Genomic DNA, 24,821 nt, shown 5'->3' with positions numbered 1-24,821 from the left:
CATATAACAGACTATCATTTAATTACTTAAATTCATGTTGTAAAAGAATATTTAATGTCATAGAAAGATAAAACCTATTGTTTAGACAATAAAATGGGTTACAACTCACTACACACAGTTTAATTCCATTTTAATAAAATATATGCAAACATATATATGCATATATTCCAAGGAAAAAAAAAGACTTGAAACAATATATACCAAAATGTTAACAATGAGAGAAAATTATAGGTGATCTTTATTTCTTCATCTATATTTTCTAAATTTTTACAGGTAACATGTAAAAAAAATTGAAATAAAAAAATTCTTTTTCTGAAAATTGTCCAGAGGCTTTCAAATTTAGCTCATAGTCTGGCTTCCCATGGAAGCACATCCTTGAAACAGAATATTTCTCCTCTGAAGCCTGAAGCACTCTTTCTTATAAGCTAACATATGTGGACTCCAGAGTTAAACATCACAATATAACATAGGAAGAAATCATAAGCTGTCTGCACAGCTCCACCTCAGACCACCAGTGTTCTCATCAGTTAGAGCCAGATCATGGACTTCCTACTGCTTTTTACAGTTTCACTTAAGTTAAAGTTACTAATAAGTGACTAGTCCAGCTAGTTTTTCACTAACATTTGTCTTACTTCACAAATAGAGACCAAACCAAAAAAAAAAAAATTTAAAAATCTCCTGTTTCTTTCAGCCCCACGTGCAATGCCTTGTGCTTAGTTTTTCCCACTCTCATATGGCTCTTTCCTTTCCCCAACATCAGAGTTCCACCCCTCTTCCAATCACTTCCCAAATAGTCCCCCCCCACACCATAGGAAGCCTTCTGCAATCCACGTAACCCAAACTCTGTAATAGGTACAGAGTTTCAGCACATAGGAGTCCAGAAGGGCCTTTCAGCAGGTCATTCCTCCTGTGCTACAACTTCATCTTCCAGTGGCTTCTATAACTTTCAATATTCTCACTTCCTACCTCTCTGAATACTTTCCTCTGCCTGTATTTAAATGTATGAGGAAGAAGAAAAACTAGTAAAGAACATTTGTTTTTTATAAAAGGAAGCAAATGCCACCTCTCACCCATTAGGATGTCTGCTCACACCTGTTAAGATGGCTATATACAGAAAATAACAATTGTTGGCAAGGATGAGAAGAAATTGGAACCCTTATGTATTGGTGGTGGGAATGTAAAATGGTGCAGCCTCTGTGGAAAACAGTATAGCAGTTTCCCAAAAAATTAAACATAGAAGTACCATATGATCCAGCAATTCTACTTCTGGGTATAAAGCGAAAGAACTGAAAGCAGGGAATTGAGTAGATATTTGTACCCCCATGTTCACAGTAGCATTATTCAAAATAGCCAAAAAGTGAAAGCAACCCAAGTTCTATTGACAGATGAATGCATTAAAATGTGGTATATCTGTACAATGAAATATTATTCAGCCATTAAAAAGGAAATTCTGACACATGCTATGACATGGATTAACCTTGGAGACATTAAGTGAAAAAAGCCAATCACAAAGAGACAGCTACTGCATGATTCCAATATGAGGTACCTAGAGTAGTCAAACTCATAGAGACAGAAAGAAGAATGGTGGTTACCAGAGGCTAGGGGGAGGGGGAATAGGGAGTTATTGTTTAATAGGTACAGAGTTTCAATGCTGCAAGGTGCAAAGAGTTCTGTGGATGAATGGTAGTGAAGGTAGCACAACAATGTGAATGGACTAGTGCTACTGAACTGTACACTTAAAAATGGTTAAGATGGTGAATTTTACGTTGTGTATATTTTACCACAATTAACTTTTTTTGGTCATGGTTGCACAACTCTGTGAATATACTAAAAACCACTGAATTGTACACTTTAAAGTTTGAATTCTATGGTATATGAATTATATCTCAACCTGTTACAAAAGGAAAAAAGGAATCAAATAGGAATTCTAGAATTGAAAACTATATTTGACATTAAGAACTATTTGGATGGGTTTAACAGAATACTGGTCAAAACAGAAGATAGAATTCATGCATTAGAAAATAAGTCAACAAAAATTAGTCAGCTCGAATCAACAGATAGAAAAAAGAATAAAGAATAGAACAAAACATAAGAGACATGTAGAATATAGTCAAACAATCCTAAAATTGATATAATTGGAGTCCTAAAAGGAAAGAAGAGAGAGAATAGAGCAGAAGTATTATACGAAAATAGAAGAGCTAAGATTTTTCCGAAAATTATAACAGTCATCAATCCACAACTTCATGAAGCTCAGCAAATATGAAGCAAGATAAATACAAAATAAAAAAAGAAAGAAAAAACAGCCCACCTAGGAACTTAATAGTCAAAATGTTGAAAACAAAAAATAAAGAGAAATTTTTAAAAGAAGACTCAGGGGGGAAAAAAATTACATTCAGGAGAATAATAATAGAATGGCATCTGAATTCTCATCAGAAGCAATAACATATTTAAACTGCTCAAAGTTAAAAGTAAACCTTTTATGTTTAATAATTTTATGCCCAGGAAAAATATGGCAGAATAAAGATATTTCAAATAAATGATTAAAAAGTTCATCACCAAAAGAAGTGCACTATGCAAAAAAACTGGGAGATCTTTAGGCTGAAAGAAAAATGATCCCAGAAGTAAACATGAAATAAGGGAAGAGTAAAAAAATGCATGAATACAAATACAAAAGATATTGACTATTTAAAGCAATAATGATAACAAAGACTTGTAGGGGTATAACAAAAATAACACAAAGGGCAAGAAGGAGGTGAAATAAAATTAAACTGTTTTAAAGATCTTATGTTGTTTGAAAAGTGGTAAAAGTACTAATTTAAATAGCTTTTAATATGTGTTGAAGGCAACTGTAATCTCTACAGTAAGCACAAAAAGAAAAATACAAAAAGATACAACTAAAACACTGAAAGGGGACTTCCCTAGTGGCACAGTGGTTAAGAATATGCCTGCTAATGCAGGGGACACGGCTTCGATCCCTGGTCCGGGAAGATCCCACATGCCGCGGAGCAACTAAGCCCGTGCACCACAACTACTGAGCCTGCACTCTAGAGCCCGCATGCTGCAACTACTGAAGGCCACATGCCTAGATCCCATGCTCTGCAACTAGAGAAGCCACCATAATGAGAAGCCCACGCACCACAACGAAGACTAGCCCCCACTCGCCGCAACTAGAGAAAGCCCAAGTGCAGCAACAAAGACCAATGCAGCCAAAAATAAATAAAATTTTGTTTTTAAAGTCTTTAAAGGCTTCCCTGGTGGTGCAGTGGTTAAGAATCCACCTGCCAATGCAGGGGACACGGGTTCAATCCCTGGTCCAAGAGGATCCCACATGCCATGGAGCAACTAGGCCCATGCGCCACAACTGCTGAGCCTGTGCTCTATGGCCCACGAGCCACAACTACTGAAGCCCACATGCCTAGAGTTCGTGCTCCACAGGAGAGGCCACCGCAATGAGAAGCCTGCACACTGCAATGAAGAGTAACCCCCACTCGCTGCAACTAGAGAAAGCCTGCACGCAGCAATGAAGACCCAACACAGCCAAAATAAAATTAATTAATTAATTAATTTTTATATATATATATAAAAGAATGGTACATGCACATTTTAAAAAAAAAGTCTTTAAAAAAATACTGAAAGAAAATCAAATGGAATAATAAATAAATACTTGGTTAATCCAAAGAAGGTAGAAAAGGAGGAATAAAGGAACGTAAAAACAGGTATGAGAAATAGAAAACAAATAGCAAGATGGTAAACTAAAACCCAATGATAGCAACACTTATGATAAAAAATAAGCGGACTAAATATTCCAACTATCAATATAAGGCAAATACTGATGGACCAGATTTTCAAAAAATAAAAAGACCCAATCCTTTGCTATTTATTTACAAAAAAAATCCTTTAAAAATAAGGACACAAGAAACTTAAAGGAAAGGGATGGAAAAAGGCATGCAATGCAAACACTATCTAAAAAAAAGTTGATGTCTATATTAATATCAGACAAACATAAATGCATTATAATGCATTTTAAAATGTATTATAATAAAAGTGCATAATGCATATAATGCATTATTAAATAAAAATGGGAATATTTCATAATAACAAGAGGACCCATTCACAGGAAGACACAACAATCCTACATGTGTATGCGTATAGCAGCATAGCTCTAAAAATACATGAAGCAAAAATCAATAGAACTGAGAGGAGAAATAAACAATTTCACAATCACAGTTGAAGATTTTACAAACCTCTCTCCATAAGTGATAGAACAAGCAGACAAAAGTTAGTAATAATATAGACAATTTTTAAAACTATTAATCTACCTGACCTAATTAGCATATAGAGAATACAACACTCAACAACTGCAAAATACATTTTTGTAAATTCATAAAAAATATTTACCAAAATAGACCAGATACTGAGCCATAAAGCAAGTCTTAACAAAATTCAAAGAATTAAAATCATATATTTTCTTACTACTAAGGAATTAATCTAGAAGTCAATAATAAAATGATAATTAGAAAATTATCAAATATTTAGAAATTAGGCAACACACTTTTTTTTTTTCGGTACGCGGGCCTCTCACTGCTGTGGCCTCTCCCGTTGCGGAGTACAGGTTCCGGACGTGCAGACCCAGCGGCCATGGCTCACACGCCCAGCCGCTCCGCGGCATGCAGGATCTTCGCGGACCGGGGCTCGAACCCGTGTCCCCTGCATCGGCAGGCGGACTCTCAACCACTGCGCCACCACGGAAGCCCTAGGCAACACACTTTTAAATAAAAGAAATCACAGTGGAAATAAGAAAGTATATTGAACTTAAATAATGGGATTATGACATTAAAATTTCTGGGATGCCTTTAAAAAGTCTTTAGAAGATAAAATAGCTTTAAATTCATATATTAAAATATGAATTTAAAGCTTTAAATTCATATATTAAATCTGCTTGAATGATCAAAGATTTCATCCCAGTAAGCTAGGAGGAAAAACAGACTAAATCCAAACAAAATGTACAAAAAAGGAAAATAAGAATGAGAACAAAAATCAATGAAACAGAAAACAGACAATTAGCTAAGTCAAAAGTTGGTTCTTTTAAAAGATTAATAAAATTAACAAAACACTACCACAACTGACCATAATGAACTGACCAAATGACATAAGATTCAAATGACCAATGAAGAATAAATGGAGAAAATCACTGTAGATCCAACAAACATTTTAAAAAGAATAATTGTATATTATATATAACTTCTTGCCAAAAACTTTGGCACACTCGATGAAATGGTTAAATCTTCAACAATGCAAAACTGACACAAGGAAATAAAAAAGAATATCTGAATAGTCCTATATCTGCTAAAGAAATTGAAATCATAATTTAAAATATTCCCACAAAGAAAATTTCAGAGCCACACAGCTTCACTGATGAATTATTTAAGGAATAAGTACTACCAATGTTACAAAAATTCTTTCAGAGACAGTGGAAGAGGGTACACGCCCCTGTGTATCACCCCTGACAAGGACATCACAAAGAAAAAAAAATGAAAGGCCAATATGTCTCATGAACATAGATACAACATTGCTAAATATTAGAAAATCATATACAATTATATAAAAGAAGACAATCTCTCATGACCAAGTAGGAGTTATTCCAGGAATGCATGGCTAATACAACATTCAAAAGTCAATCAACATAACTCACCACATGAATAAAAGTAAGGAGAAAAAAACATACCATTTCAATAAATGCATAAAAGGTATTTGGTAAAATTTAAAACCTGTTAATGATAAAAATTCTCATAAAACTAGGAATGTAAGAGACCTTTCTTAACCTAATAAGGAGTATTTGCAAACTAAAAACAATTAGTCAACTAAATACTTAATGATGAAATACTGAACATATTCTCCTGAAGACAAGGATGTCTATTATCTCCACTTCCATTCATTTCATTGGAGATCCTAGCCAGCACTAATTCAAGAAAAAGAAATAAAAGGTAAAGATTTTGGAAAATAAATAAATAAAAAATTTTTTATTCACAAAGACATAATTGTGTATATAAAAATCCAAAAGAACCTACAAAATATTCACATTAATAAGCAAATTTGGCAACTTTGCTGCAAAGTCGGTAAATAAAATGGTTTATACTAACAATAAACAATTAAAAACAAGAAGTTTTTAAATCCCACTGACAAAGCACCAAAAATATCAGGTATCTAGGAATAAGTTTAACAACAACAATAAAAAAAAAAGTGTGTTAAGACCTTGACACTGAAAACTACAAGATATTGCTAAGAGAAATTAAAGAAGACCTAAACATATGGCTGGTCAATGGTCATGAACTGGAAAACTCAATATTAAGGTTTTCATTCTCTCCAAATTGGTTTTTAGATTCAATATAATCCCACTCAAAATCCCTACAGGCCTTTTATTTTTTTTATTTTTATTTTTTGGTTTGGGTGGAAATTGACTCTAAGTTTTAATGTATGTACAAAGATCCTAGAATAGACATAGCAGTCTTGAAGAAAAAGAACAAAGGCAGTAACTGATTAATATTTACTATTATGCTATGCCAATTAACACAGTGTAGTACTGATGTTAAGAATAGACAAATAAACCAGTGGAACAGCATAGGGTCCAAAAATAACCCTAAACACGCACAATCACTTGAAATATGACCAAGGCTCAGTGCCGTGGTGGAGTTATCAGCCTGATTGCAGGAGGATCAACAGAACAAGAGGAGGGGAAGTAGAGACACTCGTCATTTCCCTGTCATTCACACCACTGTTGTCTGGGTGCACTTCCAAAAATCAAAATCAATCATAAGATCATCTAATGAAAACCCTCTATGGTTTCTTTTTGCCCACATAACAAAAGGTAAACTCCTTGGCAAGACCCTGGGATTCTATATCACTGGATCTTGCCTCCTACTCTCAACTTCCTTCTGTCCCCCAATGCTGACTCTCTGCTTTGGACGTAATGAATGCCTTGCTAGTCCCCAAGAGCGCTTCCCCCTGCACGCGATCTCTCCTCTAACAAGACTGCCCTCCTTATTCCTCACCAGACTAACCCCAGTCATCTCCTCCCAGGAAGCCTTCCTAGATTCTCTCGATAGGCTAAATGCTCCTCGATAGTAAGACATAACACCCTGAGCTGACCCCTCTCACATCCCCTATTGGTGTTTATTATCAGTGGTCCCCACTAGACTGGGAGAAAATTGAAGAGTTGTATCCCAATCCCCTACCACCTAAGTCAATAAGTTTTCTTTAAAGAAGGAACACCCTAAACAAGATTCCAAGAAAAGTTGGTGGAGAATTAAGAGTAGAACTTGGGTTGGCCAAAAAGGAGCCTGAGAGAAAACAGACAATGTGAGAGCAGAGAGGAATCAGGCACATCAGCTGAGTCTATTTTGCTCCAAAGTGCAATGCTTTTGGAGCATCATTAAGTTTTTACATTTTTTTTTTAAACTCTGGAATCACAGTCTCATAGTAAATCACTGCTTCCAGGAAGCCACCCAGGATCAACTTCCTCCCATTAAAAATGCCCTGCAGGGGCTTCCCTGGTGGCGCAGTGGTTGAGAGTCCGCCTGCCGATGCAGGGGACACGGGTTCGTGCCCCGGTCCGGGAAGATCTCACATGCCGCGGAGCAGCTGGGCCTGTGAGCCATGGCCGCTGAGCCTGCGCGTCCGGAGCCTTTGCTCCGCAATGGGAGAGGCCACAACAGTGAGAGGCCCGCATACCAAAAAAAAAAAAAAAAAAAAATGCCCTGCAGCCACTTCCCTGGTCTCCACACACGCACCTAGGGTGATCTTGATTCAGGTGACCGTGTAGGGTACAGTGCCTACAGCCTGCTCTTCTGTTTGAAGCCTCTGCTTGAACAAGAGGCATGGAACCTCCACAATCCTTGACACAATCATTGAGCTCACAGCTCCTGTAAGCTCAAGTCAGGAAGAAGACTGATTTTTTAAAATTAAACTAAGAGGAAAATTTCTATGCCGGCTTGCCCTCACAGGTGAGAGGGGAGAGATGACAATATTTCCAGCATGGGGACAGTAGTGACATTGATAACATCACTGAAGTCAGACCTCAGCCACCGGGCACTGCTGACAAGTCCCGATCATCAGAAGAGAAACACACCCAAGAACAACACTTCCTCCCACGAATGAGACACTTAGATGAAAATTACAGGGTGTCTGGTATTGTCCTCTTTTTGCCAAAATAAATGTATGGTAGAAATACTCAGCACAAACAGAAAAGATAGAAATGCCAAGGAAAACAGTATGAAATGTGAGGAGACTATAATACAATTTCGCTTTTCTGTCTGTTGTATTACTAGACATAATAACTTGAGTTAAACGTTTTCGGTTTTTACCCAGGAGATACCACAGGCTGCTGAGATGGGCTGGTCGGCATGTCAGTGTCTCAGCTCCTCCCCACTCTCCATGTCCAAGGGATCACGGAAGGAGGAAATCCCAAGACCAGACCTGTGCTGATCAAGCTTAAATAACCAATGCTATCAGCAATGGGGTTTTTTACTTTCTATTATGAAATAATAAACAAACTATGGTACATACATACAATGGAATATTATTCAAAAATAAAAAGAAATATGCTCTCTGATAGCCCCCCAAATATACAGAAGAACCTTAAGTACTTATTTCTAAGTGAAAGAAGCCAATCTGAAAAGGCTACATACTGTATAAGTCCAACTTTAGGACATTCTGGAAAAGGCAAAATGATGGAGACAGTAAATAGATCCGTAGTTGCCAAGAGTTAGCGGGGAGGGAGGGATGAATAGGTGGGGCACAGAGGATCTTTAGGGCGGTGAATCGACTCTGTGTGATACACAATGGTAGACACGTGTCATTCTCCATTGGTCAAAAACCCACAGAATGTATACTGCAAAGAGTGACCCCTAATGGAAACTGTAGACTTTCGCTGATAATAATGCATCAACATTGGCCATGATAAGCATACCGCCCTCATGCAAGATGCTGATAACAGGGAAACTGCGGGTGGTAAAGGTGGTCTTTCTACTCTACTCTATTCTCGGTAAACCTAAAACTGCTCTGAAAAATAGTCTGTGAATAAAAATAACTGCTATGACAAGACACGGGGACTGCCTGTATTGCTGGAAGTCCAGGAAAGAAAAGTCCTAGTCATCTCATGACTTACAGCTGGACAGCAGAGGCGTCACCTGTGTGAGGACTCAAACGGTATCCATCCACTTAAATAGAAACCACAGGTAAGGCCTGAAAACTACAAATCAATAGGATGAGCAAGGTACATGGGTCCAATTTGCTTTCAGCATCAGTGATGAGGAAATCATAGGTAATAGTGATCCTAGAAGAACCCAGAGGGGCGCCCATCTGTCAAGGAGAGAGAAGCAGGGCGGGCAACCAGCCTGTGGAGTCACTTCCGACCCCATGCTCACTGTCCGGCCCTACACACATGCACCAGCGACCTCAGCTTAGGGTCACCCAGGCTGACCGCCCAAACCTCTCACCCCTCAGCTGCGGAGGTCGGCGGTGGGGGGACGGCGCTGTGCGGAAGGGGCCAGGCCAGGGAAGGATTCAGAGAGAGGGACTTGAGGAATGAAACACACAGCTTGGCTCACTCTGTCTCCAAATTTCTGATGAGGCAGCATGAGTGGCAGGGTAAAGCACAGATCTAGCAGTCAGGAGACCAGAGTCCAGTTTCAACTCCCTGGACAACCTGGTCCTTTCCCCTCATCTGCAAAGCAGGGACAATACCTGCCCTAGAGCCACTGAAGGTTACAGCTGAAATGCACCATCCTACAGGTGAGGTAAGCAAAGTCCAAGGAGATGAAATGACTTCCGTAAGTGTGCACAGCTGGGTGGCGGTCACACCTAGCTGACAAACCGCCTTCCTCCCAGTTCAGTGCGGTTTTTTTACCACCACAGAGCTAAAACAGAGATAATCTGTGCAACAAAGAATATGATCAATAATATTTTAATAACTTTGGGGACAGATGGTTCCTAGACTTAGCACAGGTGAACGTTCTGTAATGTTTGCAAATGTCAAGTCACTATGGAATATACCTGAAACTAACATGATATTGTACATCAACCACATTTCGATAATAAAAAAGATAATCTGTGTGAAAGTATTTTGGAAAGTTAGATGCACTACATAAAGGGAAGCTGCTGATCTTTCCATCCGCACACCTAGTCCTGTTCTGCTCTGGCTAAGCATCTTCTGTGTGCTCTTGGCAAGTGTCAGCTGTGACCACCACTAGCCAGTGGTGTTGCTGTCCGAGGTTACAGAGTCAGGGAAAGAAGGAAGCTCTTGGCCCCAAGGCACCAGAATTGTGACCTGGGAGGTGGCACAGTTGGCTCCGTTCTCCTCTTTGCACTTCCATACTCCAATGTCCATAAACAATAAGGTCTCCTTAGGAGAGGGAATATGTTTTGTGACTAATAGTTCCATACTTAAGGCATGAAGCATACCAGGCCAATAATCCGCTAAGCGCTTGAAAGAGACTCATTTGACTTTTGCTTCGGCATACCCCTTCCTAGCTTTCGTCCACTCCATTTTCAGACCTTTTGTCCTCTCACCAGCTTGACTAATATGCAAACATTTTCACGAACTGCCTCCAAAACAGATGATTACCAACCAACAGACTGGTGAATGACGAAAATGTAGGCCACCTACATAAGCGAACCAAGCTGGCCAAAAGGGATCATCCGTGTGGCTGAAATCATGGAGATGGGCTCCATCCACAAGGCTGAGTTCACAATTGTTGGCTTTCGCAATCGAACCTAATTTCTTGACCCAAGGCTGGGGAGGGTCCGATCCTTTCACTCTAAGAGCCTCCACCTCAACACCCATGCCCGCACCCTAAACCCCCACACACACAGATGGCAAAGCCCCCGCTGCTCATTCCCCTCTTCCCTGGTGGTCTCCACTGAGACACAAGTCCATTGGCATAATTAGGAAGACACCAGAGTGAGGGCAGCTCCATGTAATTTTTATGAGAAATGAATCAATAATTTCCTATTTCTCCCCACGCTCTCTTAGAGGAAGGGCCTAGAGACGAGGGAGCTGCAATATTAGACGAGCAACCTCACAGCAGAGTGTTGGATAAGAAGACAGCATATGGTGAATGTAGACAACAGATAGGTGCCCTTCACAGGCTCCCCAACCTCCTCTTAGCCCCACCAGTCCTTCATGCCCACTGATTTTATGGTGCCTTTTAACAAAAAGGCCTGTACCTGGAAAAGGGTGCTGGGTCTGTCCCTTGGTGAGTATCTTAACCTGCCCATCTCATCACCACCCCAGCTGCCTTAGGGAAAATGCAGCTGCCCACCTCCCCGTACCTAATACCCAACCTCCCACTCACGACAACCAAGCTAATAGGTGAGCCACACACATCAGGAGCTTCTTGGTCAGTTTTGACTCAACAGTATTCTTCAGTGTTCGGTCCCTATTTTATCAAATCTGTCACTATTAGAACAGAGAAGAGTCAGAAGGTGACTCATTACTGTGACCATATGATTTGCTACACCATCCTGAGTGAGTCATATCCCCTGGGTTATTTGTGAGTTAAGAGGGTTAAACTACATGATACTTCAACTGGGCTCTGATCTCCGACAGGTCTACTCACCATAACCTGCTAAATGTCCCCATCCTACCCCACTTTCCTCCAACTCCCACAAAAGGTAGGAGGTCAGGGGGCTGGGCCTCTCATTTTTATAGTGAGTCTGGAGGTGAGACTAACACAAAAGAGATTTTAGAACTCACCAGATTTTGCAGCCGGCAGGGAACTCAAAATCCACCACCCAAATGCCACGCCTTCAGGCAGGTAAGGTAGTATCATCCCTAAGATGTAGCTAGGAAAACTGTAACCCAGAAAGGCTAAATGACATGCACAAGGTTCCCAGCTGTCTTAAGAGGTGAGAACAAGAGGACCAGCAGGCAAATCTTCAGCTTCCTCGTGTTTCCCCAACTCCACCACAGTTGTCATGGAAAGGCATTATTTCAGGTGTGAGCCAAAGCTTTAAAAGGAGCTACTAAATATAAAAACAAGACTTTACAGAAGCAAATCATAGCTAGAATTCCCTAATATTCATATTATTATTTATCATCAAGAAATGGTAGTAAGAGCTTTGATGCTAAACCCTTTGCCAACTAGAAATCTACAGAGAAATTATGATTTTCCTACCTACAATCTATTTCATGAATCTGGAAATCAGAAACCACGTCAGGGTATTCACAGTTAATGGCAAAGGAATTCCAGCCCAACCTACACAGAGCCTGGGAAGAAGCTCTCTGCTCTGCTAACCTACAAGGTAATCTTGACACATTCACATATGTGTTTACATCTCTGCCAGTGTTTAATAAGAAACTGTGGAAGCCGAAGAACTGTTCTATTTATCTGCAAAATTTTAATGCCATTGCTATAAATAGCAAATGGTTTATTTTAAAAACTCAATCACTTTTTTTAAAGTTAAATTTCATTTCCCATATGTGTATAAGAAGCTCTTTTAGGTTGAAATCATCAGTTGAATTATCTAAGCCAAAATGATCATATTTTCCTCACTAACATAAAAATTTCTAGAAATGTGCTCACAGTGAAAAATATCATTCCCAACATGTACTAAAATTCACATTTAAGAATCCCAACATTCACTTTAGGGATGATTTTTCTCTTGTAAATGATCAGTCTCGGCTCATTTAATCTCCCTAAAAAATCCACACGAGCCACTCAGAGAATTATTCCTTGGGATCTTAAAGTCTATTAAAACACACCCCACAGATGAAAGCAGGGGTTGTTCTGAGTCTGGAGCATCTGAACCTCAGCTCCTCTTCACTGGAGAGAAAAGTAGTAGGTAGTTGGGTCCTCACAGAGGAAGGGGCTGGAGTCCTTGCCCACTGCTGGTACTGATCTGAAGGCAGAGAAGCATCATTATGCCACCAGCAAGACATCTAGTCACTGGCAGGTTTTGTTATCCTGGCAGGAAGCTGGCTGTTCCCTCCAACTCTCTCAAGGCTGAGTCCCACTAGCCATTTAGCCCTGAGAGTGTATCTTGCCTCAACTCAGCCTCCCGATAGCTTCCTGATGACCCCCCCAGTTAGCAGTCCAGCTGGATGGAGACCTCTGGGACCCTCTGTAGTCTGAGGCAATGAGGGCCGCTGCTATCTGAGGCTGGAGACTTACCAGGTGTACTGCCATCTAAAGTGTCAACTGAAGAGTAGGAAAAATGAAGAACAATTTCCATAGAACACACTTAAACTAGATTAAGAACCTGACATTTTCCTTTGCCATGACGTTACATCCTTGCTTTTTCAAAGGAGAAAATCACTTTAACCAGCCCAGTGGCTCCTTCCTGCTGCAACATGTCCTAGGCACCCATTCAGTGACTGTTTAAGCATGTCTTGATTCCAGCACATTTACAGAGCATTTATCTTCTTTTAATTCCTTCCATGGCCTGTAGGACTAACAACCCACAGCAGGGTAATCCAGTAGCAGTACTCCTCTTAGCCACAAGAGCCAGGCTTAACCATAGACTGACTACTTCAGCAAATTTAGGCAATGGAGAGCATGGACAATTGAACGCCATTGGTCACCTCCAAAACTCATTTCAGCAAAGAAACAACTCATTCTTTCCCAACATTTACCAAAAAAAAATAAAGAAAGAAAGAAAATGAAAAAAAAACGCAAGCAAACTTGGAAGAGAGTACCATCCCTGTTGCCAAGAGTTAATTAGCTTTCAAACAGCCAAAGGTCAGCAGCAGATAATAGAAAAGTCCCCATAATGAGAGTAACCAGTAGGTAGGCATTCAGCAATTGTATACCAAGTGAAAGATTCATCAATGCAATGGCAATGCATGCCTGCTTCTGCAGCCCCACCACCCAAGCCAGTGGCTTGCACTCCACATGGAATATGAAGGAAGCCTCTGGTCTCCTCCACATCCATCCACTGACATGCAGGGCCTCCAAACCTCCAAAGGACAAAAACACCAGGCGAGGATATCAATCAAGCATCATGCTCCCTATGTTCCAGACATCAGTCATGCTAGTTCCCACCCATTTAATTACTCTTCTGTTGACCACCCACAATTAATTTAAAGACATGACAACAAGGTCTGAGATTTGAGGGATGTACCTGACTCTCTCTCCCCTCCAGGAGTGGTGGAATCTGATCAGCAAAACCAATCTTCCCTGGATCACCCATAAAGGCACTAACCTCATCCACGTTCTCAAAAGCGTTGATGACATCATATGGCAAACAGGACAGAAGGTCAATCACAAACCACGTCTTCAGATAGTTCATGCGGATGAGTTTGGGGTCGGAAATCACCTCCCCAGCTGGTCCAACAAAAGTGGTATGAAAATTCAGCACAATGTCCACCAGAAAGATAACATCCACGATGCTATCCACAACCAGCCAGGCCACGTTGTTCTGCCTGGTTTTAAAGGAGACATTATAAGGGACCAGGATGGCTGTATAGAAGGTTAAGATCAAGATGATCCAATCCCACGTGGTCTTGAAAACACAATAATGTAAGATGATGTGAGGGGGAGTCTTTGGTGCCTCTTGCTTGTATTGGGGAAGGATGTCTGAGCCCAGCTGCAGAACCTGTACAGAAAAAAATGGCCGAGAGAACTAAGTTAGGATTTCACCTTCAGCATCAAACCAGTCAGTATCTGTCAGAGCCGAATACTCATAACACTCCAGACGGATCATTAGATGCAAGAACAGGTACCAAAGGACTATGGCAGAATGGAATTGAACATTGTAATATAATCAATCATATGAAACAATAAAACACTGTTATTCAGCTTACTGTGAACCAATCATTGTACTAAGTACTCCACATACAAGTATTATCTCACTTAATTCTAAACACAACCTTGTTTTATTAGCCAATCATTATTCCGTGTGACAAGTGAGAAACTGAGGCGCAAGAGAATTAAGCAACTTGGTACCTGAAGTCAAGGTGGTGGTGGGGGAGGATGCAGAGTTCACGTCTCCCCACAACTAGGGCACCTGCCAGATGCTGGTGGGGGACCTCAATGTCCAAGGAGATAGGAGGAACCCCCAAGCGACCTGGTAGGACGTGGAAGGGAGCGAGGGGGGAGGAGAAGTGGAGGCTGGGCAGGACAGGCGCCCCTGAGGGGTGGCTGGGAGAGGGGAGGGATTCCCACACCTGGAGGGACCCTCGGGGGCTCAGAGGATGGGGGGGGTGCACCTAGCATTTCACCTGTCCAATCAGGCTCAGGAAACCTGCTGGGGCCTGGGCCAGGTCCTCTGCCCTCCGAGGCCCGCTCCGGGCCACGTCCGTCCTAGGGGCGTAGAGGTGGGGGTAGGGAGGAAGAAGAGAAGAGGTGGGTGAGAGGGGCGCTCCAGGACCAGGGAATCAGGGGAAGCACCACGGGTGTTTCCCCCACTGACTCAGCCCAGGAAGCTTGTTGGGTTTCCGGGTCTGGTCCTCTGCCTTCCAGGGCCCCCTCTGGCCTCATGAGCCCTAGGGGCATAGGAGGGAGGGAGGGAGGGGAAGAAGAAGAGAGGCCAACAGGGAGGGGCCCTTCAGGATCAGAGGATGGGGGCAAACACGTCTAGCCTGCTGGGGTCCTGGATATGGTCCTCTGCCATTCAAGGCCAGAGGCACTCCTGGGCCCCTCCTGCTACACTGAGCCTAAGTCCCCCCCAGCCCCCCCACCGCCCACTGGGGCCTTTTCCAGCCCTGTGGGTCCTAAGCATAGGCCCCTTCCCACCACCTAAACCCTGACCCTGCCTGAGTCCCACCCCTCACAGCCAGGGACTTTTCCAGCTTTTTTTTCCCTCCTCTTTTTTACTATTATACTTCTGTTTTACCTTCCAGCTGTTGTTTCACCTGCATTTTTACTTTTTTTATTCTTTCTAACATATCTGTTAGTTTTCTACTCTTATTTTATTTTTGACCCTTTGTTATTCTTCTGCTCCTGTTTTCTTTTTCTGCTGCCCCGTGCAGCTTGCAGGATCTTGGTTCATGAGCTGGAGGTCAGGCCTGAGCTCCTGTGGTGGGAACTCCGAGTCTGAACCACTGGACTAACAGAGAACCTAAGATCCCAGGGAATATTCATAGGATTGAGGTCTCCTGGAGGTCCTCATCTCAGCACAAAGACCCAGCTCTACCCAGCAGCCTACAAACTCTACTGCTCGAAGCCTCAGGCCAAACAACCAGTATGACAGGAACACAATCCCACCCATCAAAAAACAAATGAGATGACAAAAAACTATGTCACAGATGAAGGAGCAAGGTAAAAACCTAAAAGACCAAATAAATGAAGAGGAAATAGGCAACATACCTGAAAAAGAATTCAGAGTAATGACAGTAAAGATGATCCAGAATCTTAGAAATAGAATGGAGGCACAGATTGAGAAAATATAAGAAATGTTTAACAAAGATCTAGAAGAACTAAAGAACAAACAGATATGAACAACACAATAACTAAAATGAAAAATACATTAGAAGGAATCAATAGCAAAATAACTGAGGCAAAAGAACAAGTAAGTGAGCTGGAAGACAGAATGGTGGAAATAACTGCCTAGGAGCAGAATAGAGAAAAAAGAATTGAATACAATCTCAGAGACCTCTGGGACAACATTAAACGTGCCAACATTCAAATTATAGTGGTCCCAGAAGAGGAAGAGGAAAAGAAAAGGTCTGAGAAAACATTAAAAGAGACTATAGTGAAAAACTTCCCTAACATGGGAAAGGAAACAGTCACCCAACTCCAGGAAGTGCAGAGAGTCCCATACAGGATAAACCCTAGGAGAAACACACCAAGACACATATTAATCAAAATAACAAAAATTAAATTCAAAGAAAAAATATTAAAAGCAACAAGGGAAAAGCAAAAAATAACATATAAAGGAATCCCCATAAGGTTATCAGCTGACTTTTCAGCAGAAACTGCAGGCCAGAAGGGAGTTGCAGGATATACTTAAAGTGACAAAAGAGGAAAAGCTACAACAAATATTACTCTACCCAGCAAGGGTCTCATTCAGATTCGATGGAGAAATCAAAATCTTTATAGACAAAGCAAAAGCTAAGAGAATTCAGCACCACCAAACCAGCTTTACAACAAATGCTAAAGGAACTTAATCTAGGCAAGAAACACAAGAGAAGAAAAGACCCACAAAAACAAACCCAAAACAATTAAGAAAACGGTAATAGGAACATACATATCCATAACAACCTTGAATTTAAATGGATTAAATGCCCCAACAAAAAGACATAGACTGGCTGAACAGATAAAAAACAAGACCCATATATATGCTGTCTACAAGCGACCCACTTCAGACCTAGAGACACATACAGACTGAAAGTGAAGGGATGGAAAAAGATATTCCATGCAAATAGAAATTAAAAGAAAGCTGGAGTAGCAATACTCATATCAGATAAAATAGACTTTGAAATAAAGACTGTTACAAGAGATAAGGAAGGACACTACATAATGATCGAGGGATCAATCCAAGAAGAAGACATAACAATTATAAATATTTTTGCACCCAACATAGGAGCACCTCAATACATAAGGCAAATGCTAACAACCATAAAAGGGGAAATCAACAGTAAGACAATAATAGTAGAGGACTTTAACACCCCACTTACACCAATGGACAGATCATCCAAACAGAAAATAAATAAGGATGGGCTTTCCTGGTGGCACAGTTGTTGAGAGTCCACCTGCTGATGCAGGGGACATGGGTTCGTGCCTCGGTCTGGGAAGACCCCACATGCCGCAGAGAAGCTAGGCCCGTGAGCCATGGCCACTGAGCCTGTGCGTCCGGAGCCTGTGCTCCGCAACGGGAGAGGCCACAACTGTAAGAGGCTCACGTACCACAAAAAAAAAAAAAAAGAAAGAAAGGAAATAAGGAAATAGAAGCTTTAAATGACACAACAGATCAGATGGATTTAATTGACATTTATAGGACATTCTACCCAAAAGTGGCAGAATACACTTTCTTCTCAAGTGCACACGGAACACTCTCCATGATAGACATATCTTGGGTCACAAATCAAGCTTTGGTAAATTTTTAAAAATTGAAATCATATCAAGCAGCTTTTCCAACTACAATGCTATGAGACTGGAAATCAATTACAGGAAAAAAAAACCTGTAAAAAATGCAAATACATGGCAGCTAAACAGTGCACTACTAAATAACTAAGATATCACTGAAGAAATCAAAGAAGAAGTAAAAAAAATACACAGAAATAAGTGACAACAAAAACAGAATGACCCCAAACCTATGGACACAGAAAAAGCAGTTCTAAGAGGGAAGTTTATAGTAATGAAATCTCACCTCAAGAAACAAGAAAAACCTCAAATAAACAATCTAACCTTACAACTAAAGCAACTAGAGAAACAACAAAGAAAACCCAAAGTCAGTAGAAGGAAAAAAATCATAAAGATCAGAGCAGAAATAAATGAAATAGAAATGAAGAAAACAATAGCAAAGATCAATAAAACTAAAAGTTTGTTCTTTGAGAAGATAAACAAAATTGATAAACCTTTAGCCAGACTCATCAAGAAAAAAAGGGAGAGGACACAAATCAATAAAATTCGAAAAGAAAAAGGAGAAATCACAACTGACACCACAGAAATACAAAGGATTATAAGAGACTACTACAAACAATTATATGCAAATAAAATGGACAACCACAAAGAATTGGACAAATTCTTGGAAAGGTACAATTTTCCAAGACAGAACCAGGAAGAATTAGAAAATATAAACAGACCTATCACAAGTAATGAAACTGAAACTGTAATTAAAATCTTCCAACAAACAACAGTCCAGGACCAGACAGCTTCACAGGTGAATTCTATCAAACATTTGGAGAAGAGCTAACACCAATCCTTCTAAAACTCTACCAAGACAATTGCAGAAGGAAGAACACTCCCAAATTCGTTCTACAAGGCCACCATCACCCTGACACCAAAACCAGACACAGATATCACAAAAAAAGAAAATTACAGACCAATATCACTGATGAATATAGATGCAAAAATCCTCAACAAAATACTAGCAAATAGAATCCAGCAACATATTAAAAGGATCATACACCATGATCAAGTGGGATTTATCCTAGGGAGGCAAGGATTCTTCAAAATACACAAATCAATCAATGTGATGCACCATATTAACAAATTAAGGAATAAAAAACATATGATCATCTCAATAGATGCAGAAAAAGCTTTTGACAAAATTCAACACCCATTTGTGATAAAAACTCTCCAGAAAGTGGACATAGAGGGATCCTACCTCAACATAATAAAAGTCATATATGACAAACCCACAGCAAACATTATTCACAATGGTGAAACACTGAAAGCATTTCCACTAAGATCAGGAACAAGACAAGAATGTCCACTCTCACCACTCTTATTCAACATAGTTTTGGAAGTCCTAGCCATAGCAATCAGAGAAGAAAAAGAAATAAAAGGAATACAAATTGGAAAAGAAGAAGTAAAACAGTCACTGTTTGCAGATAACATGATACTATACATAGAGAATCCTAAAAATGCCACCAGAAAACTACAAGAACTAATCAATGAATTTGGTAAGTTGCAGGATACAAAACTAATACACAGAAATCTCTGGCATTCCTATACACTAACAACAAAAAATAAGAAAGAGAAATTAAGGAAACAATCCCATTTATCATTGAAATGAAAAGAATAAAATACCTAGGAATAAACCTACCTAAGGAGGCAAAAAACTTGTACTCAGAAAACTATAAAACACTGATGAAAGAAATCAAAGATGAAATAAACAGATGAAGAAATATACCATGTTCTTGGATTGGAAAAATCAATATTGTGAAAATGACTATACTACCCAAAGCAATCTACAGATTCAATGCAATCCCTATCGAACTACCAATGGCATTCTTCACAGAATTAGAACAAAAAATTGTACGATTTGTATGGAAACACAAAAGACCCCGAATAGACAAAGCAATCTTGAGAAAGAAAAATGGAGCTGGAGGAATCAGGTTCCCCATCTTCAAACTATACTACAAAGCTACAGTAATCAAGACAGTATGGTAGTGGCACAAAAACAGAAATACACGTCAATGGAACAGGACAGAAAGCCCAGAGATAAATCCACATACATATGGTCACCTAATTTATGACAAAGGAGGCAAGAATATACAATGGAGAAAAGACAGCCTCTTCAATAAGTGGTGCTGGGAAAACTGGACAGCTACATGTAAAAGAATGAAATTAGAACGCTACCTAACACCATATAAAAAATAAACTCAAAATGGATTAAAGACCTAAATGCAAGACTGGACACTATAAAACTCTTAGAGGAAAACATAGGCAGAACACTCTTTGACATAAATCACAGCAAGATCTTTTTTGACCCACTCCCTACAGTAATGAAAATAAAAACAAAAATAAACAAATGGGACCTAATGAGACTTAAAAGCTTTTTCACAGCAAAGGTAACCATAAACAAGATGAAAAGACAACCTTCATAATGAGAGAAAATATTTGCAAATGAAGCAACTGACAAAGGATTAATCTCCAAAATATACATACAACGCATGGAGCTCAACATCAAAAAAAGAAACAACCCAATCAAAAAACGGGTGGAAGACCTAAATAGACATTTCTCCAAAGAAGACATACAGATGGCCAACAAACACATGAAAAGATGCTCAACATCACTAATGATTAAAGAAACAAATCATTTTTGTTTCTCTAATCATTAAACAAATCATTTTTGTTTCTCTAATCATTAAACAAATCAAAGCTATGATGAGATATCACCTCATATCAAAAAGTCTACAAACAATAAATGCTGGAGAGGGTGCAGAGAAAAGGGGACCCTCTTACACTGTTGGTGGGAATGTAAATTGATACAGCCACTATAGAGAAAAGTACGAAGGTTCCTTAAAAAAACTAAAAATAGAACTACCATATGACCCAGCAATCTCACTACTGGGTGTATACCCTGAGAAACCATAATTCAAAAGGACACATGTACCCCAGTGTTCACTGCAGCACTATTTACAATAGCCAGGACATGTAAACAACCTAAATGTCCAATGATAGATGAATGGATAAAGAAGATGTGGTCCATATACACAAAGGAATATTACTCAGCCATAAAAAGGAATGAAATTGAGTCATTTGTAGAGATGTGGATGGACCTACAGTCTGTCATACAGAGTGAAGTAAGCCAGAAAGAGAAAAACAAATATCGTACATTAACACATATATGTGGAATCTCGAAAAATGGTACATATACAGATGAACCTATTTGTAGGGCAGGAATACAGATGTAGGTGTAGGGAACCAACATGTGGACAGGGTATGGGGAAGGGGAGGGTGGGATGAACTGGGAGATTAGGTTCGACACAAATACACTACCATGTGTAAAATAGATAGCTAGTGGGAACCTGCTGTATAGCACAAGGAGCTCAGCTCGGTGCTCTGTGATGACCTAGATGGGTGAGATGGGGGTTGGTGGGAGGCAGGTCCAAGAGAGAGGGAATAGAGGATATACATATAGCTGATTCACTTCATTGTATAGCAAAAACTAACACAACATTAGAAAGCAATTTTACTCCAGTAAAATAAAATAAAATAAAATAAAATAAAATAAAATAAAATAAAGTAAAATAAAATAAAATAATTCACTCTACTAAAAAAAGAAAAGCAACTTGACTCAACAAATATTGATTGCTCAGTGCCAGGAATTGTTCTAGATACTGGGCACACAGCAATGAAGGAAACAGCATGATTCCTGCTCTCAGAAATCATGGAACTCAGTCTAGTAGACAAATAAAAATAATTTCAAATTGTAAGAAGAGCTAAATAAGATGATGGGGGAGGGGCACACAGTGTTTTGACAGAATGTGACTTGAGAAGTAAGAGGAGAGGGTTTGAACTAAAACCTCAATGAAAGCAAGACACCAGCCGTTCAAACTTTGATGAAAAAATTATTCAAGGTAGAGAGGATAACTGGTGTAATGACCCCAAGGTAGGACAAGTTTGATATTTTCAGGAAGAGAAAAAAGTCAGGTGTGACTAAAGCCATGAAGGGGGAAATGATGCTAGATGACCTCAGAGGGGAAGCAGAAACCAGACCACACAGGCCCTAGTGGGCCACGGGGAGGTGTCAGATTTTATTCTCAGTATAACTGGAGGGTCTTAAGTATGCAAATAATAATCTGATGCATGTTTTTGAAAGGTCACCCTGGCTGTTGTGTAGATAATGAATTGCGGTAAAGGATTAGTGGGAAGAACAGCATCAGGGAACTTATTATAAAAGCCTGGGAAGAAGGGTGATGGAGAAAAGTAGTCCAATTTTGGATAGAGTTTTGAAGTAAAACCAACTGGACTTGCTATTGGCTAAAAAGTGAAGAAAAGGGAGCAGTGAACGGTACTCATTACTTTATTCCCAAAACACAGCATGGTGGCTGGCCCAGAGCAGTCACTACAGGATGATTTCTAAGTGAATGACTGAACTTCAAGGTCACACAGCTAGCAAAAGATGGAACAAGGATCCCAAACTAGGTCTAGCTGAATTAAAAACACATGCTGTCCCATATCAAGTTTATATTTCTCTAAATAACAGACTTTTAAGGAAGCAGACTTAGCGAACGATGAAGTGCAGAGAAGCTTGGCTCCAAGAAAGTATCATGGATGGTTTTCACCCTCTACAGTCAAAGGCAAAAAGCTCTGCTTTTAGAGGCCAGGCCAAGCTGGAAGGGACCCACCCCACCCAATCCCACCCCAGCTGCTCCTCTGTGCCACTTATAGGTTTCTATAAACCCCTAGGTGAAACTTCCTCTAGTGTCATGGGAACTTCTCTTTTTCCTCTGGAGGTAAAGACCCCTTAGTGAATATGAAATAATCTGAATATCCCTGGTTCCCCTAGGGTTGGCCCCAGGCCTTAAAGCTGAGCAAAAGAAAGCTATAAGTTCACAGAGGGCCCAGTGTGCAGTTTGGGTATGGGAACTATTTCCACCCTTCCCACCAATGTGCAGAGCTCTTCAAGAACTGGGATCTAAATTTCTCCCCCCATGAAAAGGAATTTATACAAGTATGATTAAGGACACTTGGGCCTTGAGATCTCAGGTAGGAAAAGTGATTGACCTGTAAGAATAAAACAAATAAAAGTAAACTGAATGAGACTTCTGCTTCCAGAAAGATGGAATAGACATACTTTTCCCTATTCCTCCCTCTAAGTACCTCTGAAAGCCCTGGATGTTATATATAAAATAAACATAGGAAGACTCTGAAAGGTGAAGAAAGGAAAGCAAACTGGCTAGGAATAATACAGTGGTGAATTCTCTGGGTTTTCTTTTTGCTTCATATATTCCTAGACTTGGAGCAACCTGGAAACACCAATGAGTGCAGACAAAAAGAGTCCCAACAAAAGCCCACTCTCTCTAGCAGAAGAACTGGGAAGGGGACAGCCTCAAAAGGTAGAAAACTTTAGATAATAACCACTCTACCATGTCCAAACACTACAGAAAAAGCTGTGATCCAACTCCCATCCAGGTCAGCAAAGCCTACTAGAAAGCCTAGATCTTCCCCTTCTTGAGGCTGTAATGATGCACCCAGCCTCTACCTCCTTCCTACTGGAGTATTACCAAAGAAGTCCCAGTAGGGAGCCTGGACTTCCTTTCACCTCCCCCCAGCAGTAATGAGGCCCCCCACCCTACAATGCAGAGAGGTATCAATGTAACCTTAGTGGGGAGTTATAACTCTTTTTCTTACCCATCAGTAACAAGGAGCCCCTATCAAGTTTCAATGGAGGCTGAGTTGGAAACCTGGACTTCTACCCAACCTGGCAGAAATGAGGGGATACCTATTTTCCTCTGCCACATCTGTGTCAAAAGTAGTCACTTAAAGCAAAAGATTTAAATAAGATCCAGAGGCTCATAACATAATATCCAAAATGCCCATTTCAACAAAAAGTCAGTCATTATACCAAGAACCAAGAAAACATCAAACTGCCTGAAGAACAGAAAATCAATTTTTCAGAGGAAAGAATCAGTGAACTTAAAGACAAAACAATAGAAATTACCCAAACTAAATAACAGACACAGAAAGGCACATTGCATAATGATAAAAAGGTCAATTCTCCAAGAAGGTATAGAAATCCTAATGTATATGCACCAAACAAAAGAGCTCCAAGTATACATGAAGCAAAAACTGATTGAAAGGTGAAATAGACAAACCCTAAACACTCCTCTCTCAACCTTTGATAGAACAACTAGAAAGAAAGTAAGCAAGGATATAGAAGAACTCAATGACAACATTAACCAACAGGATTTAATCGACATTTATAAAATACTCAACCCAACAAGAGCAGAATGCACATTCTTTTCAAGTGCACTGGAACATTATCCAGGATAGATGATATACTAGTCCATAAAACAAACCTTGACAAATTTAACAGAATTTAAATCACACAAGGTATATTCTCTGACTATAATGGAATCAAACTAGAAATCAATAACAGAAAGATAACAGGAAAATATCCAAATACTTGGAAACTAAATATCCAGATAATATAATTCTAAATAATCCATGAACTAAAGAAGAAGATGCAAGGGAAATTTAAAAATACATTGAACTCAGTGAAAATGAGAATACAACATATCAAAATTTGTGGGATGCTGCTAAAGCAGTACTGAAAGGGAAATTTATAGCACTAAATATTTGCATAAGGAAAAAGAAGGTCTCAAATCAATAATGTGCAGTCTCAAATCAAGAACCTATAAAAGAGCAAAATAAAGCTAAATTAGCAAGCAGAAGCAAGGAAATAAGAGCAGAAATCAGTGAAGTTGA

The 24,821-nt window shown here is 39.8% G+C and overlaps 1 protein-coding gene across 2 annotated transcripts in view; it reads right to left on the bottom strand.

The window, feature by feature from the left end:
- The window catches only part of KCNH1 (potassium voltage-gated channel subfamily H member 1), a 414,476-nt gene that overhangs the window by 305,180 nt on the left and 84,475 nt on the right, over nucleotides 1–24,821 (bottom strand). Inside the window, exon 6 of one of the 2 annotated variants that reach the window (XM_060010022.1) lies at nucleotides 14,119–14,592. In XM_060010022.1, coding sequence (XP_059866005.1) covers nucleotides 14,119–14,592 — 474 coding nt within the window. The remainder of the gene's footprint in view (nucleotides 1–14,118; nucleotides 14,593–24,821) is intronic. The other variant, XM_060010026.1, reaches the window with a different exon arrangement.

Source organism: Delphinus delphis, chromosome 1 (assembly GCF_949987515.2).
Source record: "Delphinus delphis chromosome 1, mDelDel1.2, whole genome shotgun sequence".
NCBI lineage: Eukaryota > Metazoa > Chordata > Mammalia > Artiodactyla > Delphinidae > Delphinus > Delphinus delphis.
Note: the sequence above shows the minus strand (reverse complement) of the source record. Positions and strands in the feature narration are given on the sequence as shown.